This window comes from Esox lucius, chromosome 9 (assembly GCF_011004845.1).
Source record: "Esox lucius isolate fEsoLuc1 chromosome 9, fEsoLuc1.pri, whole genome shotgun sequence".
In the NCBI taxonomy this organism is placed as follows: Eukaryota; Metazoa; Chordata; class Actinopteri; order Esociformes; family Esocidae; genus Esox; species Esox lucius.
Genome location: NC_047577.1, coordinates 2,785,459 through 2,802,015, shown reverse-complemented (window position 1 = coordinate 2,802,015; position 16,557 = coordinate 2,785,459). Strand labels below are relative to the sequence as shown.

The 16,557-nt window shown below is 43.2% G+C and overlaps 3 protein-coding genes across 8 annotated transcripts; all 3 read right to left on the bottom strand.

The window, feature by feature from the left end:
* Positions 1-149: 149 nt before the first annotated feature.
* Positions 150-4,061, bottom strand: LOC106023923 (gastrula zinc finger protein XlCGF57.1-like). 3 transcript variants are annotated; one of them, XM_013132325.4, is made up of 4 exons: positions 3,775-4,061; positions 2,283-2,463; positions 1,057-2,136; positions 150-947 (listed from the first exon to the last, which is right to left on the bottom strand). In XM_013132325.4, exons 1-4 carry the CDS (start codon positions 3,781-3,783, stop codon positions 454-456), a joined length of 1,764 nt encoding a protein of 587 aa, XP_012987779.1. In that variant the 5' UTR covers positions 3,784-4,061; the 3' UTR covers positions 150-453. The 3 variants fall into 3 exon arrangements, with proteins under 3 accessions (XP_012987779.1, XP_012987780.1, XP_012987781.1); XM_013132326.4 differs by having other exon boundaries at positions 1,057-2,133; positions 3,775-4,059; XM_013132327.4 differs by lacking the exon at positions 1,057-2,136 and having other exon boundaries at positions 3,775-4,052.
* A 559-nt stretch (positions 4,062-4,620) lies between these two features.
* On the bottom strand, positions 4,621-9,894 carry LOC106023922 (oocyte zinc finger protein XlCOF6-like). Its single transcript, XM_013132320.4, has 4 exons — positions 9,334-9,894; positions 8,846-9,026; positions 7,590-8,693; positions 4,621-6,740 (listed from the first exon to the last, which is right to left on the bottom strand). The coding sequence occupies exons 1-4, from the start codon at positions 9,721-9,723 to the stop codon at positions 6,100-6,102; spliced, it is 2,316 nt and encodes a 771-aa protein (XP_012987774.2). The 5' UTR covers positions 9,724-9,894; the 3' UTR covers positions 4,621-6,099.
* A 126-nt stretch (positions 9,895-10,020) lies between these two features.
* On the bottom strand, positions 10,021-16,516 carry LOC117594846 (zinc finger protein 501-like). Of its 4 annotated transcripts, none has more exons than XM_034294048.1 (9): positions 16,088-16,516; positions 14,204-14,353; positions 13,014-13,447; positions 12,723-12,817; positions 12,368-12,568; positions 11,969-12,139; positions 11,247-11,302; positions 10,848-11,073; positions 10,021-10,336 (listed from the first exon to the last, which is right to left on the bottom strand). In XM_034294048.1, exons 1-9 carry the CDS (start codon positions 16,136-16,138, stop codon positions 10,308-10,310), a joined length of 1,413 nt encoding a protein of 470 aa, XP_034149939.1. In that variant the 5' UTR covers positions 16,139-16,516; the 3' UTR covers positions 10,021-10,307. The 4 variants fall into 4 exon arrangements, with proteins under 4 accessions (XP_034149939.1, XP_034149941.1, XP_034149938.1 ...); XM_034294050.1 differs by lacking the exon at positions 16,088-16,516 and adding an exon at positions 15,358-15,501; XM_034294047.1 differs by lacking the exon at positions 16,088-16,516 and adding an exon at positions 14,803-15,339.
* Between the last annotated feature and the right edge of the window lie 41 nt (positions 16,517-16,557).

Here is a 16,557-nt window from a genome sequence, read left to right as displayed (position 1 = left end):
TGGCTTTATTTAACACAAACAAGGGCAGATCTATTTTTCACTAAAATGGTCCCAGTTAGAAAATCTCTGGATTATAGGTTGCCACAAGTTAGTAATCTATCAACAAAAAAAAAGGCAATAGAGCTGTTTTTGTATGGATGCTCATTTATTGGACCATGAAATGATGATATCCAAGTCCCTGTGGATATCAAAGCATCATGACAGCTTAGACAATAAAGCAAACTTCCAATATAAACAAGCAAAACAACAGAACACTGCCTGCAAAAACTGTGATTTTCTATAGACATGAGATCTGAGGAGGAAGACAAAATGGCATTTTAGCAGAACCCTGTGGGTTCCATAAATGCCCTGGGTGAACATCTACAAAAGGGTTCCACTTAAGAAAACAGACAACGATCTAGTCCCACGTTTAAAACCACTGCCTTGGTTCTCTCGCCCAGCCAAGTAATGGGATCAGTGGTTTTTTTGCTTGGTTCGGCCAATCCTGTGTGCCGAGGGATTGGTCCTTTTACCGGCGGATCCCATACTGGGGGGCCTGCCTAACTGACGGGTCGGTCCCATGGGCTTGGGAGCGTGCGACCGTCGGTGCTGTCGCAGACCTTGCTTTCGGACAAAGGTCTTCCCGCACTCATCGCACTGGTATGGTCTCTCTCCTGTGTGTGTTCTGAGGTGGATCTTGAGGTCGTATTCCCGGGGGTAGGTCTTGCCACACTCGGGGCAGAGGAGGTGTTTGTCTACACGGAGAGATATAGGGGGTTTCTGTGTGGTTGGGAGGTTCTGGGTTTCGTCCGTCTGTGATGCCGGGAGATCGTGGGCTTCCTTTTCACCACGCTGATCCAGGCATCGTGGGGGCCTGCCGGCTTTACGCCTGTTGTCCAGAGGTCGGTCTGCAGCGTTGGAAGGAGAGAGAGTTGCTTCCATGTCTGCCAGCAAACTTGGATCCCCTCCTGGATGACAAGACACATGGACAGACAGACAAACCAAAATGTGGTGTTAATGGTGGTGAATTTATTTATTTTTGATCATGACATATAAATGTTAAAGGAGAACAGTCACCTGTGTGCACTTTGAAATGCGTTTTGAGATTTCCTTTCTGGTTGAACCTCATCCCACACACAGAGCACTGGTAAGGCCTCTCTCCTGTGTGGGTTCTCAAGTGTCTCTCCAGTTTGTTAGCTTGAGTGAAATCCTTCCCACAGTCTGGGCACTTGTGAAATGGCTTCGCTCTGCGCTTCTGCTCCCCCCTAGTACAGTATAATCGCTCGTGGGTCATTAGGAGTCCTTTACTGGTGAAGCCCTTCCCACACTCAGAGCACAGGTAAGGCTTTTCTCCTGTGTGTGTCCTCTCATGGATCTTGAACGTATACTTATTACAGGAGATTCGTCCGCACACGGAGCACAGGGGCTTCTCAGCGTGTGTGCGCACATGGGCTTTCCAAGGCTGTTTCTCATAGTAGCCTTTTCCGCAGAATTTGCAGGTGTAAGGTATCTTTCCTGTATGCAATCGCTGGTGTTCTTTCAGTGATTCTTTGCGGAACCTCTTGCCACACACACAACAGGTGTACGGCTTGGTTCCAGTGTCTGTCTTCAAGTGGACCTCAAGAACACACTTTGAGGAGAATTCTTGTCCACAGCAGCAAGTGATCTCAGTTGGTTCCGTTTTCAGTTTAGAATTTACATTTTGGTGGTATCTTAAGCTATCTGGATTAGCAAAGCCCTTACCACACTCAGTGCAGAGGTAAGGCTTCTCTCCCGTGTGGGTCCGCAAGTGCTTTTTCAGTGCTGATATTGACTGCCAATGTCTCCCACACTCTGGGCAGGAGTGGGTCTTCCTTACTCCCCGGTTTCTCTCTTGTTGTCGTAATTGCCCCGAAGGACTCTGTCCCTTAGTGTCAGAGGGATGGCTCCTCCTCTTTTCCTCACCTGTGTGAGTGTGCGCATGGTGTCTTCTCAGTGTGTATGTAGAAACAAATTTCTTTCCACACTCCAGACAGCTGTGAGTCTTCTCTGGTTTGCGTTTACCCCTGGGTTTTTTCCCCGATTCAGAATGTTTAGTACGATCTGCAGAAGAGGAACGTCCATGTTCCGTTGACATGGAAGCGCTACAGTCTGGCGGTTGGTTGGGACTCCCTGCTGCTGGACAGAGAGGAAGAGTGAGAAAAGTGTCTTCAGATGAGTCTGGAACAACACGCTGTTGTTCTTCTCGCCTTGTCCCAGAACTTTACACAGGCTTTCCTTCATCCAGCACTAAAACACCCGGACAAACTAACGTAATCCCTTACCTGTATCGTAACAGTCCCAGTCCTCTTCCTCCTCCTTGACGACAACAACTATCTGTAGGCTACCTAGTTCCGGCCTTTGGTCACCGTGGTTACTGTCCTCCCGGTCATCATGGTTACCGCCAGCACACGGGGACAGTGTGGGTCGGAGTTCGGTGGAGACGGATGGGGCCGGGTCTTTAGACTGTTGTAAAACAGTGCAGTTTCAACAAGCTTACCGAGCTACAATACGAGTCTTAAACACCATGGCAACAGTCGCCAAGGCAACAGCTTCTCTTAAGGCCCAGTGACTATGGTGTTCTGTTGGTGGAGCATTTGGATCTACTATGTAAAATTAAATTCCAAGTTTAAATGTGAGTGGCTTTTGATGACATGGGTCAAATTTAGCACATGTCACAGTACACAATTTCAGGAAACCTATTTGGCTCAACAGTGGCACATGACCTCCAAAACATCTTAAACTGCCTTTTGGAAACTCCATTTTACCTTTAAAAAAAATGCAGCGTGCTAAAGGGAGATTGGTGTCCCTACCAAGTGGGGTTCTATTAAATAACATGTGGTTATTTAGCGTTATGACTATGTACATTTGTAATTCATGATGGGAATAAAGTTATGGTCGATGAACACACTAATAGGGAAATTGTGAAAAACATATAATCATAATATGACTTCAGCATCAATAATTCACTAGTGCTTTTTGTCCTCTATAGCTTATGACAAATACTTCCATTACACCTAGAACAGTGCCCAGTTGACCCCTTCGATTAGTGGGGGTGCAGGTCTGTCACTTTGTGTGTTAAATCAGTGTTCTGTGACAATTCTCTGTTTTCTCAAGAGAAGCACTCATGAACATCAGGGAAACAACTCCTGTGGATTTATTCACAGATTTTCTCATAACACCCATTGAATTACTGGACATTCTGGTCAAAGCTACATTTGCTTAGACAGAATCTTGCACCTTACATATGCTTTGTATTTTTTGGCATTTATGAATGCACAGTCTACTATTTTTATGCTCAGTCCACTGTTCTTATTTGTTTTTACTTCCCTTACACATTTTGTATTAATTGTTGCACCAAAGGCCAGAACAAATTCCTTGTTTGTTGTGAAACTTACTTGGCAATAAAACTCTTGATTCAGATAAATACATGTTCTATTTAAAGTGCTTGGATATATAAACACATTGGCCATATCCTAAAGTGTCTTATTGCTATTTTAAAGTGGTTGCAAACATGATTAAAACCAAAACACTTCTGGTACGATTATCCTTCCAATGAAAGCAAACAAATACTTTCCTTAATGTGGTATTAAAGTTTCAATCTGGTTTCATTAATTGCATTAAGCAAGTTTACACACTGATGCAGTTAGCATTTGACGATACTGTATTACTACTGTACAAAACCCTAGACATGTCCAATGACAACTTGAAATGCATCTTGTCTACCAACGACCAGACAGCTTGCTGAGCAGTAGCAGTACGTTCGTCTTACTGTACCTCGTCCATTGGGAATCAAATTCCCTCGTTAGCCAACACGCAAGGTTAGCCAACAAGAAATGGCAACGTTGAGGCTCGTAACCTCCCGTCTTGTCTCTTAAAATATCTACGGCAATCAAAACCTTGTTGATTCCAATCAGTACCAGGATACCGATTTAGCTATAGTGTTTTGTATTTTTTTTTTTACGAATAAATTATAAACTGCTTCCTACTTCCGGCTTTTGGGTCTATTTGGAACTTAGCTATCGGTGGTCCTCTGCGGTTAAATGTCGCCACCATGAGGGCTGAAGGATAAAAGCCACGGATTTACACTGACGGTTTACGCAGGCTTCACGTACGTCTTTTAATAAGGACTCCCTTTTGTCACCAGAACCCGAAGTTGTCGCAACAAGTTGCTGGTCCTTAGATCCATGCTGATCCATCTTTGTAACACGGTGCGTTGTCATGCTGGAACTATCTATCCGTTTACGACAAATTTCTGTCGCGAACGTCTGCATGTCGCAGCAAAAATTAAGATTTGTATGACCAGGTGACTTTTTCCAAAACACGAATCGCTCCGTTTTGGTGATTGCCTGCGGATTGCGGCCTCGCCTGCCTGTTCCAAAACCGAAAGGAGCGGAACCCTGGGTGTTGGTCGGCTTCCAGGCTCGACCTGTTGTGCGTTCATAAATGCCCTTCTGCACACGTCTGTTTTAAAGATCGATCAACTGGGAATGTTTTTGGCATTGCCGTCAACCTGAACAGGTCTGGCCGTCCTCTGACCTCACAAACCGTTTTTTTTTTTATGGCACCATTCTCTGAAAACTCCAGTGTAAAATGTTAAGTCAGGAAAAGTTAAACCGTGTCCCCCCCCAATGTTCATTTATTGGACCATGGCAGTGTATGGCATGCAGGTCACTGTGAATTGAAGTATCATGACAGTAAAGTAAAACAAGATCTAAAATACAAGAAAGCACTAAAATGCAATCGTTTTTTGCTTATTGAAATGTGCACAGGACTACAACTATCTTACAAAGCACAGTGCTCTTCTGTACTGATCAGAGATGAGAAAGCAACAACATCCATGCGCAACACGCAATATGCAGGCGCGCATACACGATGGCAGTGAAAAGAACAATCAGCTTTAGTTATCTTACATGTTGTGCATCCCAAATGGCTCCCGTTATCTTCTTTAACGGGGAAGTTTGGTTAAGAACTGACGCTTAGCCTGAACGTTAACAAGCATCACTTAAGGTATGGATTTCAAAACAAGGAAAGTATAGGATATATTTTTCTGTGAAAAAAGCTAGGGGTTTTATGGAAGACCTAAGCAACCACAGGTGCCATTTCACTATGTAATAAGCACAGATGCTCTGAAAAACTGTTTTAAGCTGACAAACCTCTTACTGTAAAACACAGAGCCATGTTCTAACATGAGGTGACTGGACCTTTAGAGACTGTACTGGATAAAAATAGTTTTCTTCTAAATTACCTTAATTGCAAACAAATCATTGGTTTTGCATACAAAATTAGACAACTTATTCATTAAAACAGATCAGTGCATCTCCCTCTCAGTCCACCTTCTGCACCATTGTGGTTGGATTTGGGATTAGTGTTGACCTGTCTGAGACCGGGTGGGGTTCACGCCAGGAGCTTGGCGATTTCAACTGGGTGATCATGTGACCAAAGCGTGCCTTTAACGAGTCAAACACTGCACTGATCATGTTTCTTAAGTAACATTTTGTTCATCTTGATGTTTTGAGGGAAAGGGGCAGTGAGGCATTTAGGTGTGTCTCATTTCATGTTCTTTCTGCATTTGTAAAGAAAAAATGCACATTGAATATTTCATTGTGTACATAAAGTGTACATGGAAAAAAAACATTTTAAAATGTCCTGTCATCTTAGCCTGTGTATTTCGAAGACTTGATAGAAACTTTTCTGACATGGTGTCTCACAGGAAACAAATACCAGTGAATGCCACTTCACATACCCTAAAATAAATTCTAATTATTTTCATGATGAGCAACAGGAACAACAAGTGGAATAGGCGTGGTCAGTAATGGTGGAAGGCTCGAATTGGCCGTTCAAATTCCGCTGTTCTATCACACTCGCAAATTTGTCCGGGACTGGAAAAACAGCATTCCTCGTCTTTAGCTATGTTGCTGTAATATCCCAAATGCATGCAGCCATTTCACAGAGAAGCATTCCAGCTTTTCAAGAGTACATTCTTGAGCTACGGAATACAGAGTCACTTGAGATGCACAACACACAATGCTACGGTATGTAAGGTAGCTATTAGGACTCCATCTGACACGTGTGGCGGGTGGGGGACAAAGCGCCTGGTGCTTAAAGATGCCAGTACTGCCAATGCTCTCGTTCCATGTCGGGCAGTGGCATGGGTCGCTCCACTCTGTGCAGTGGCATGGGTCTCTCCACGGCGTGCATTGGCATGGGTCTCTCCATGTTAGGGTACGGAATTGTGTTTCTGTCAACCCTGGAGTGCTGCTGCTTGGTTCGGCCAATCCTGTGTGCCGAGGGGTTGGTCCTTTTACCGGCGGATCCCATACTGGGGGGCCTGCCTAACTGACGGGTCGGCCCCATGGGCTTGGGAGCGTGCGACCGTCGGTGCTGCCGCAGACCTTGCTTTCGGACAAAGGTCTTCCCACACTCATCGCACTGGTATGGTCTCTCTCCTGTGTGTGTTCTGAGGTGGACCTTGAGGTCGTATTCCCGGGGGTAGGTCTTGCCACACTCTGGGCAGAGGAGGTGTTTGTCTACACGGAGAGATATAGGGGGTTTCTGTGTGGTTGGGAGGTTCTGGGTTTCGTCCGTCTGTGATGCCGGGAGATCGTGGGCTTCCTCCTCATCACGCTGATCCAGGCATCGTGGGGGCCTGCCGGCTTTACGCCTGTTGTCCAGAGGTCTGTCAGCAGCGTTGGAAGGAGAGAGAGTTGCTTCCATGTCTGCCAGCAAACTTGGATCCCCTCCTGAATTAGCGTGAGAGAGAGACAGACAGAATGCAACAATGGTTTTGTTAGTGTGTGTGACATGCGCCGTGCCTGAACTCAGGCTTGGCCACCACCACTTAGTTAAACAGCATGTTGTGTACCAACCGTCCTGCATACTATTCACATCATAACGACAAGTAAAGTCGAAAGCAGCCACCAACTATCACGCATCCCATGGATACTGATCTAATGAGCACCTTCAATTCTGTGCCGTTTCTTAGGTTCTTAGTGCTCTCAGCTAGTTTTCAGCTGTTGTCCAACATGCAAGTCTTGAAAGCCAGTTATTTGTGAATGTACAGTAAACGCTACAAGATTACAGCCAAACTGAGGACATATTTTGGGACACCACCACATTTCTGTATTAAGCAGCAGCGCTGAAATTAAACAACATCTCAAATAAATAATGGTAAATCGGTTTCATTCTTTCTGCTTGTTAGTAGGCCGTTTACTGAAATAGGGGCTAGAATGAAGTGGCTTGAAAATACAACACTGGCAGCAGGAAACCAGACCATTGCTCCTGTAGTTTTCTTGTATGATACTTTTAATTATGATGCATTTGGGTTCGCAGTGCAGACGGATCCAAGCTGTTCCGTATACGGTTCAGTATGAATGTGTGCGCCATTACACCTCTGACATCCAGGAAATCAAATCAGACAAAATGTCCTGAATTTCACAATACAGGTTTATTCTATGCCATACCCTAATTATCTAGAAAAATGCAAGTAAGAGTTCAGACACGGCCATGATTGAGAATGTTCTAATAGTATTATAAATGACAACAGACTCATGGTCAATCATGACGTATAAATGTTAAAGGAGAACAGTCACCTGTGTGCACTTTAAAATGCGTTTTGAGATTCCCTTTTTGGTTGAACCTCATCCCACAAACAGAGCACTGGTAAGGCCTCTCTCCTGTGTGGGTTCTCATGTGTCTCTCCAGTTTGTTAGCTTGAGTGAACTCCTTCCCACAGTCTGGGCACTTGTGAAATGGCTTCGCTCTGCGTCTCTCCTCTCCCTCCGAACAGTTGAATCGCTGGTGCGTTGTCAGGTGAGCTTTACTGATGAAGCCCTTCCCACACTCAGAACAGAGGTAAGGCTTCTCTCCTGTGTGCGTCCTCTGGTGGACCTTTAACGTAGTCTTATTAGAGCAGGTTCGTCCACACACCGAGCACGCAGGTTTCTCCTCGGTGTGTGTGCGCTCATGGGCTTTGAAAGCTGGCTTTTTGGAGTATCCCTTTCCGCAGAATTGACAGGAGTAAGGCATTTCTCCTGTATGTGATCGCTGGTGTTCTTTCAGTGATTCTTTCCGGAACCTCTTGCCACACACACAACAGGTGTACGGCTTGGTTCCAGTGTCTGTTTTCAAGTGGACCTCAAGAACACACTTTGACGAGAATTCCTGTCCACAGCAGCAAGTGATCTTCTCAGCTGGGTCTTTCTTTTGGTGTATTCTCAAGCTACTTTGATAAGTGAAGCCTTTCCCACACTCGGAGCAGAGGTAAGGCTTCTCCCCGGTGTGGGTTCTCTTGTGAACTTTAAGTGCTGATAAGGATTGACAGTGTTTCCCACACTCTGGGCAGGAGTGGGTCTTCCTGACTCCCCATTTTCTCTTTTGTTGTCCCAGTTCTCCTGAAACAGGACTCCGTCCCTTAGTTTCAGAGTGATGACTGCTTCTCTCTGTCTCCTCACCTGTGTGAGAGTTCTTCTGGTGTCTTTTTAGTGTGTATGAGGAGACAAACTTCTTTCCGCACTCCAGGCAGCTGTGAGTCTTCTCTGTTTTACGTTTCCTCCGTCGTCGTTCCGTTCCTTCCGATGTAGAATGTTCAGGATCTTCTGAATCAGAATGTTCCGGATCTCCAGATGACGAATGTTCAGTTTCTTCCGATGTAGAAGGGCTATATTCACTTGCAGATGGTTGGTTGGGACTGTCTCCTGTAAAACATAGGAGAGAGACAGACATACAGTGTAGTCAGATGAGTCTGGCAGAACACATAGGTTGTTCTACTTGTCTTGTCCCAGAACCCTACACAGGCTTTCCTTCAACCAGCACTAAAACACCTGGACAAACTAACGTAATCCCTTACCTGTAACGTAACAGTCCCAGTCCTCTTCCTCCTCCTTGACGACGACAACTTTTTGTAAAACTATCCTCAGGCTGCCTAGTTTCGACCTCGGGTCACCGAGGTTACTGTCAAGAGTTGGGGTCACTGTGGGTTGGTGCTCAGTGGAGCTGGCCTGGGATTGGCTGGATGGCTCTTCTGACTCCTATGATAGAACATGGAGAGGGTGTGCCGGTTTTAAAAGTGTACCGGAAAGTTATAAAAGTACCGGTCTTAAAGTATAGTTAGTTTCTCAGCTTAGGTATCTAGTAGGCTCGCGCTGCCAATATAATATAAATGAATTGTGATCTAAAAGGGTAAACTGATCGTAGATCACAGGCTCAGGCGTTACCAGAAAGGCAAAAGTACTCTGAACGGTGTTTAAGACGCCTAACCACATGGCGTTTAAGGCAACTGAAGTTTGAGCCTGTTTGCGAATTGTGAAATCTCAGTGGCTGAGATATAACACTCACGCTATCTCTCGGTTCTGTTCTGTCCGTCTGCGTAGCTGGGTCGGGCAACCGATCGGCATCCCCCTCGTTCTTGGTTCTGCTTGGCTCGGTGCTGTCTAATGGGTCCACTTGCGTTGACAGGCTGTGACTAGCGTCTTCCTGTATGGTTGTTATGTCTTTTTTCAGTTGGAGTAACCAAGACATTCCCTGGTCCTGTAATTTCATTAGATCATCACTCTCGCAATATTCTTCGATTTTACGCCGCAATGAGCGATAATTACTTCCTTTAACTTCGGAGCCATCTTTGCCAGCTATTCCACACCGTTCACACAGGTGACGTAAATTGTCCTCGGTTAAATTCCACAAACTCTGTTCGATTTCATCCAACAATGTTTCCCTCTCTCCGCTCATATTGTTCTACTGAAGTGGCATTACCATAATAATATAAACAATGACTAGACAGCGAAAACCCGTTTGTCGGTGGATTATGATTAATTCATTTAAAGCATTTAGAAGTGAAGTAGCTAGCTAGCTGGTTAATATTAAAAAAAAATGATAGCTTCCCTTCTCCTTGTCAACTACTTCCTGTTTTATTCTTCCCCTTTTTCCTTATATCAACCAGACCAACCCAACTAACCGCGTTTTTACGGTTTGCCAACTAACGTAAAATACACGTTACCGCCACCTACCGTACTGGAGTGTTGAAAATAATGCAAAGCAGCTGGTTTGTGCAGTGTTGATTTATTCCATCAAATTCCTTGTGGAGAAGGTACATTTCATAGCACCATGAGCTTCAAGTTACAGCAATGTGCTATTTTGGATCCATTTGTAAAACATAAATATGTGCAATAGAGTACAGTAACTAATGGTATAATGAAACAGTATTATTTAACAACCAATGGCTTCATGCAGGTCCTTTTTAAGCAGAAAAGCTTGTGTTGTGGTTGGTGTCAAGGCCATCAGCTGTACAATTCTCCTGGTAACCAGGATTCTCCTCAGTCGGAACAGCGGTTGAGACTTTGTCCTAAGGAAACAATTAGAATGGGTTAAAAAGTACACAAGATAGTCACCAGGTGGCACACTAAGTATGTAGCACATCAGATGGTACGCTTGATGGTACACCAAGTATGGGTTAAATAATAGCAGTGTATTTGACCAACACCCTTCAGGATAGTAGTTGTGTTGTCAAATAACAGTGCCTCTTATTCAGTAAACTACAGTGTTATTCAGTGAAGCCAAGAAGGGCTCTGTTCTAAACTAGTGTACTATATCAGGAATGGGACCCTGGTCTAAACTAGTGTACTATATAGGGAATGGGACCCTGTTCTAAACTAGTGTACTATATAGGGAATGGGATCCTGGTCTAAACTAGTGTACTATATAGGGAATGGGACCCTGGTCTAAACTAGTGTACTATATAGGGAATGGGACCCTGGTCTAAACTAGTGTACTATATAGGGAATAGGGTGTCATTTGGCCACCTTTTCCAGCACATTGTTGTGTTTCCTTAAAACCATAATTTGTCTTTCACTCACTAAGTTCAACAGCCTCCCTGTCCTCTTGTTGTACTGAAGATTGAATGACTCCACTGACATCTTCCTCTTCTTCCTCCTCTTTGACTGTCACCATAACAGTTTGACTCAACTCCTCCTCCACTTCTACGATTTTAATGTGCCCCCCCAGCTCCTGAAGGAAGGCCGCTCTTTGGTCAGAACTCAGAAACCGGGGTGTTGATTTGGGTTTGGGCAGGACCCCTGGAGCCTAGAATGGAATCAGCAAACGATAATGCAACAATATAAATGTAATACCTGAAGCCCTGAAATAAGCATCATGTTTTGTATTCTGAAAATGTTCATACTGCTGTCTCAAATTCGACAGCCTTTTTTTAATTGTAACGTATATTAAATGTTCTTACAGTCTAGTTATTCTCCCACCTTAATGTGTGATGCTGTGGGTTCTCCAATGCCAGAAGACAGAACGGTTCCCTCCCCTGCAGGTCGTTAGCGGTTAGAAGACACATTAGTCCGCTTGTAGACCATTGGTGTTTCAAATTAAACTGATCTCACCAGTCCTTGGTTGAAATACTATTTCAAATATCTCAATATTCAAGACATTGAAAGAAGCATTTAGATCATTCTTATTTGAAAGAACCAGTATTGAAAATATTATTTGGAAATCTCTGGAATGTATTAATATATATATATATATATATATATATTTATATATATATATATATATATATATATATATATATATATATATATATATATATATATATATATATATATATATATATATTTTTTACAAATACTTCAAATAAATGTTATATTGTTGGATGTTTACATAAAATATTTACAAAAACCCAACAACAACTGATTAGATACCTAAATTATTTGTAAATGTACATAGTGTATATATTTTTAAAGAACATGACTGTAAGAACTATTCCCTGAAGGAGGGAATGGAATGTGACACCTACGATGCAAATCCCTGTTGTCACCCGAACACTCTACAGCTCCCAATGCTTTTGAGGGGTCAGTTCTGTCAGAAGCCGGGCCTCCTTGGGGACCATTACAGCTTGGCCCTCATTCTTGAAAGTAGTCTAGCAAATATGGAACAGGGTCACATTTGGGACTCGCAACCTCCCTCCACTTACTCAGATCAGAAGGATCCCAGCTGACATCCTCTCCATCTGAATTAATCAGTCCCCCAACCTCCTCCTCTTCCTCAGTGTGACATACGTCCCCGTCCATGTGAGCCCCCAGGTGTCCTCTCAGGGCTTTCTCTGTCGGGACATCCCGTCCACACACGGGGCAGCACTGAGACCCTAGAGACAAATGGCTTTTGTCAGAATAGCACTTCAGTGGTTTACTATGATCCCCATTAGCTATTCTACTCTTATATATAAAATACCTTTTGTAGCAGAATAGGAAAACCTACACTTTATTTTAAACAATTATAAAAATAACACAGTCATTAATAATTTGTTTTCATTAAAAAGTAAAAAGAATGCCAATGAATGGCCTGCTTTTAAATTACCACATTTTGAACTCACCTCCTGCCTGGTTCTGCCCGGCCCGGTTCTCGCCAACGTGGGTCCGGAGGTGGTACTTCAAAGTGGCGGGCTGAGCAAACCTCCTCCTACACAGGGCGCAGGAGTATGGTTTCTCCCCCGTGTGAACCATACGGTGTCGCTTCAGGACATCAGCCTGGCCGAACCGTCTCCCGCAGTCCGTGCATGAGTACGGCTTCTCACCTGTCAGACAGATGAGTGGGTGGGGTTAGAAAGATGGATAAAGACAGTTTGGTTTAATTTGACATAATGGTATAAACTGCACACAGCAAAAGTCCACTGTGTTCTACTAAGAGTTTGTCAATGTCCTTAACAGAAATAGTAGCATCAGCATCACCTGTGTGCACTCTCAAGTGGACTTTCAGGTGTCCGTTGTCACGGAAACCCTTACCACACTCGGGGCAAATGCAGGGCTTCTCTCCGGTGTGAGACCTGTATCAAACCAAACTAATTTCAAAGTGCTACAGAACAAAAATTATGTGATGCTGTATAGAACACAAAACAGGAAAAAGCAACTGAACCTCAAGAAGTATTCTGAATGTAAAGTGCATTTAATCGTGACAGAACAACTAAATCATTGAATCAAAAAGAGCATTAAAGCAACATTAAAAAGAGAGAGATATATTACCTCTGGTGCATCTTCAAACTGTCCTTCTGGGTGAAGTTGGCGCCACAGTCGAGGCACTGGTAAGGTTTCTCTCCGGTGTGTATACGCTGGTGTTTCTTCAGGTTTCCTATCTGCGCAAACCCCTTTCCACATACAGAGCAGGAAAATGGTCTCTCTCCTGTGTGTGTTCGCTGATGTACTTTCAAAAATTCATTTTGGGTATAACTCTTCCCGCAGATGGAGCAAGAATAAGGCCGCTCTCCTGTGTGTGTTCGTAGGTGTACTCTAAGACTTCCTTTTTGAGTAAACCTCTTCTCACATATGGAGCAGGAGTGAGGCTTCTCTCCAGTGTGTATCCTCTCGTGTTCTCGAAGCCCACCTGAGTGAGCAAACCTCTTGCCGCAGTCAGGGCAGGGGTAGGGTTTCTCCCCGGTGTGTATCCTCTTGTGTCTGACCTCAGGGACAACAATGGACATAAGTAATTGACTTGTTTTGTATTATCTTAGTCACGTTATGAAATGGGTTTAAACATACCCAAAATATCAGGGATCATTGAGAAAGATGAGCATAAGAGAGTTAATAATAATTAAAATAATATCTAAAAGTTTATTTTATTACAAAACAAATACAAACACTTTTCTGGAAAACACATTGAATGAGATCTTAGAAATTTCTTCCATAAATAATTTTTCCAGATCCTTCAGTCTGCAATTATGGACTGCCCTCTTACATACAGGTTTTCAATGCAGTTTATATGTGAAATTACAAATGACCATTGTGAAATGTTGATTTTGTGATAATTTAACCATTTCCTTTTTGATGTGTGCTAGGGGTCATTATTTTGCTATAAGATCCACTTCCAGACAATTGTAAGCCTGCTGGCAGAAGGAATGAGGTTGTGGGCTAAATCTTATCCCTTTTCCACCCCAGGGGAAGACTAATCTACAGCCACAATACAGTATTAAAGACTAAGTAGTATCTGAATGGAATGCTAATGGAGATTTAACTTTGTTGAGTTTTATTTACAGGAATCCTATGGGGGTGCCAATTCTTTTTGGGAATAAATGTATTACTTGTTAAATAAATATTTTCTCAGAACAACTTTTGAATATAATATTATTTCTTGTTTATTTTAGGCACTCTTTTTATTCTTATCATTTATGAAAGGCACTTTAGGTGCCGACTGTATAATAGAAACCTATCAAACTCACTAGGTCACATGGACGGGAGAATTCTTTCCCACAGTCTAGACAACGCTGTGAAGAAGCGGTCTTGGTTGGTTCTGTTACGTCGTCTTGGTCCGGGTCTCTTGGTGCATTGGGGGAGGGGTGTAGGCCGCGTTGGTCGTCAACAACAATATCCTAAAAGAAAGGAGTTACTACTGAGTTCTTTAAACGATTTATATCGTTGTATTTTTGGGCAAAAGCAGCAACTACTCTTCCTGGTGTCCAGACACAAACGAAACAACAAAATGCATTGAAACAAATAACATACACAATAGCAAAAGCACAATGAAAAACAAATACAATGAAGTAGTGTCAGTGAGTCGTTCTAATCCCCGTTGTGTATAACAAATCTGTTTTCGTTGCTAGCCTGAGTTACCCGGGGCGACCTGGGGAGTTCCATGCATATTGGCTCTATAAAAAGTGTACACCTCTAAGCCTTTGTTTTGAAGAAACCTCTGGTGATGGGACCGCGGTAAAAGTAGTTTTACGTTCGATATTTAACAGATATTCAGACATTCATAGCTCGCAAACATTTTAAGCTACAAACGAGTCTCGTTATGAAAGAAAAAGGTTTGACCACGCACAGGCCTCGTTTTCTCGATTCCAATCGATGAATCCAATTCTGAAAGATTCAAAGGCTGTGCAATGTGTGAGCCTTCCCTTTGAAGATTATAAGAGTGATTTGAAGTGTGCATGTCGTGTGATCAAGAAGCTATTGAAATTCTAAACTATACATGGTTTTAATGTGTTCATAGCAAATATCCACATATATTATCCATAAAAAGTTTAGCAATCTATAAAAAGCAGCCCATTTCCCTTTCTTCCTGAACAGTTTTACATTGCTTTGACGTTTTTAGATGTTGTCAAAGATTTTTTGAGATTTGAAAATGTTGACGTTCTCTTGCGACGTTCGTTGATTATGTGAAAATGGTCTACAATATCGCCATAAATGTCTCCTGCCGTTCCGAAACTCCTGTCGGAATCGAGAAAACGAGACCTGTGCAATGTGGTCCGACCTTTTTCTTTCATAACGAGACTAACCCTAGGCCTGTATACAGCTATAGCTTCAACTGTTTGCGAGCTATTGAGCTTTGAATGTCTGAAAATCTGTCAAACATCGAACGTAAAACTGTCTTTACCACGGTGGTGATGTGTTGCATTTATGGGTGTCCAAGCTGTTGGTTAACGGAACTGAACTGTCCGCTCAAACAGCGATTTATTATCATGGACATAGTTCTCCCCACATAACAACTATTGAATCGACGTTAAGGTCAGCTTGCACTCAAGGTCCTCACCCCCCTCAACCGTTTGAATCTCCATGTTATTCTGGTGTCCAACAATTTCACACGGAATCAGGGCGTGTATTTAACGAAGCAACAACTGGACAACGGCTCTCTTCTCACTATCCAGGAAGTCTCACGGCAGAACTGATCCTAGATCAATGCGTTTGTGTAACTATTTGTTTGGAGCAGACAACTGCACTCCCACCTGCTCTCCACACCAGACTGGCCCCGCCTTACAAGACCTGCCAACAGCGTCATGGAAACGAGTTAGCAACTACGGACTAATTAACAGCAGCAACGTAAAATCAGTACAGCAAACTGAGATTGATGCTTTGTAACAGTCAACCACGTAGGTTTTCGGATGGGGTGTCAGAAACCGAATGAGCATAAACGGACGTCCAGACAAATGTATCATTGTCACTCACTGTTATGCAGTCAGAGCAATAGGATTTGCGGAAAGCACAAACAGATTTGGGACAAGGCTTATTTATATCCTGCTACGAATGGGAGTCCGCAGGCTAGGAAAAGGCAGCGCTTACAGATGTTGGATGGGTAGACAACGGTCATTCGTCTCTTAACTTCTTACCTCGTCCATTGAGGGTGGATCAGAACCGGGCGGACTGAATTCTGCCGACATGACAATGTTAACGCTGTAGTTGAGGTCACTTCAGCTCGAGGTCACCCACGACATTTAAAAAAATATTCCCCGTGAAAAAAAAATTACACCCATTCTGGTACCTAAATAATATTTGCTAAATAATGCCTGGTACTTTGGCTACACGTGCAGATACCATGAATAATGTTGTTTTTAAAGTAACTAGCTAGACATTCAAGAAGAGGTAAATAATACATTTGTGCGTCACCGAACTTCCGGGTAGGATTAGTTTGCAGGTTAATTAATGACTACCCATTACAATACTGCCATCTTGTGTGCAGGAGTGAAAAGACATGAAGTTCAACGGAAATAAATCACATAAAAACCTTAAACAGCCCAATTGCATTTTCAACAGGCCATATAAAGCCCACGTTTTCAAAACTCAAATACAACGTTGTTCC

What these genes read in the sequence shown, in the direction of transcription:
- LOC106023923 (XM_013132325.4), bottom strand. An exon ending in CTGGGACTGTTACGATACAG is followed by an intron (nt 2,137 to 2,282) that starts GTAAGGGATTAC and finishes CTCTCTGTCCAG; the next exon opens with CAGCAGGGAGTCCCAACCAA. An exon ending in GCATTTCAAAGTGCACACAG is followed by an intron (nt 948 to 1,056) that starts GTGACTGTTCTC and finishes CTTGTCATCCAG; the next exon opens with GAGGGGATCCAAGTTTGCTG.
- LOC106023922 (XM_013132320.4), bottom strand. Translation starts at nt 9,723, where the DNA reads ATGAGCGGAGAGAGGGAAACATTGTTGGATGAAATCGAACAGAGTTTG. An exon ending in GAACAGAACCGAGAGATAGC is followed by an intron (nt 9,027 to 9,333) that starts GTGAGTGTTATA and finishes GTTCTATCATAG; the next exon opens with GAGTCAGAAGAGCCATCCAG. An exon ending in CTGGGACTGTTACGTTACAG is followed by an intron (nt 8,694 to 8,845) that starts GTAAGGGATTAC and finishes TATGTTTTACAG; the next exon opens with GAGACAGTCCCAACCAACCA.
- LOC117594846 (XM_034294047.1), bottom strand. Translation starts at nt 14,913, where the DNA reads ATGCACACTTCAAATCACTCTTATAATCTTCAAAGGGAAGGCTCACAC. An exon ending in CTGGGATCCTTCTGATCTGA is followed by an intron (nt 11,303 to 11,968) that starts GTAAGTGGAGGG and finishes AACGACCTGCAG; the next exon opens with GGGAGGGAACCGTTCTGTCT. An exon ending in CAGGGAGGCTGTTGAACTTA is followed by an intron (nt 10,337 to 10,847) that starts GTGAGTGAAAGA and finishes TTGTTTCCTTAG; the next exon opens with GACAAAGTCTCAACCGCTGT.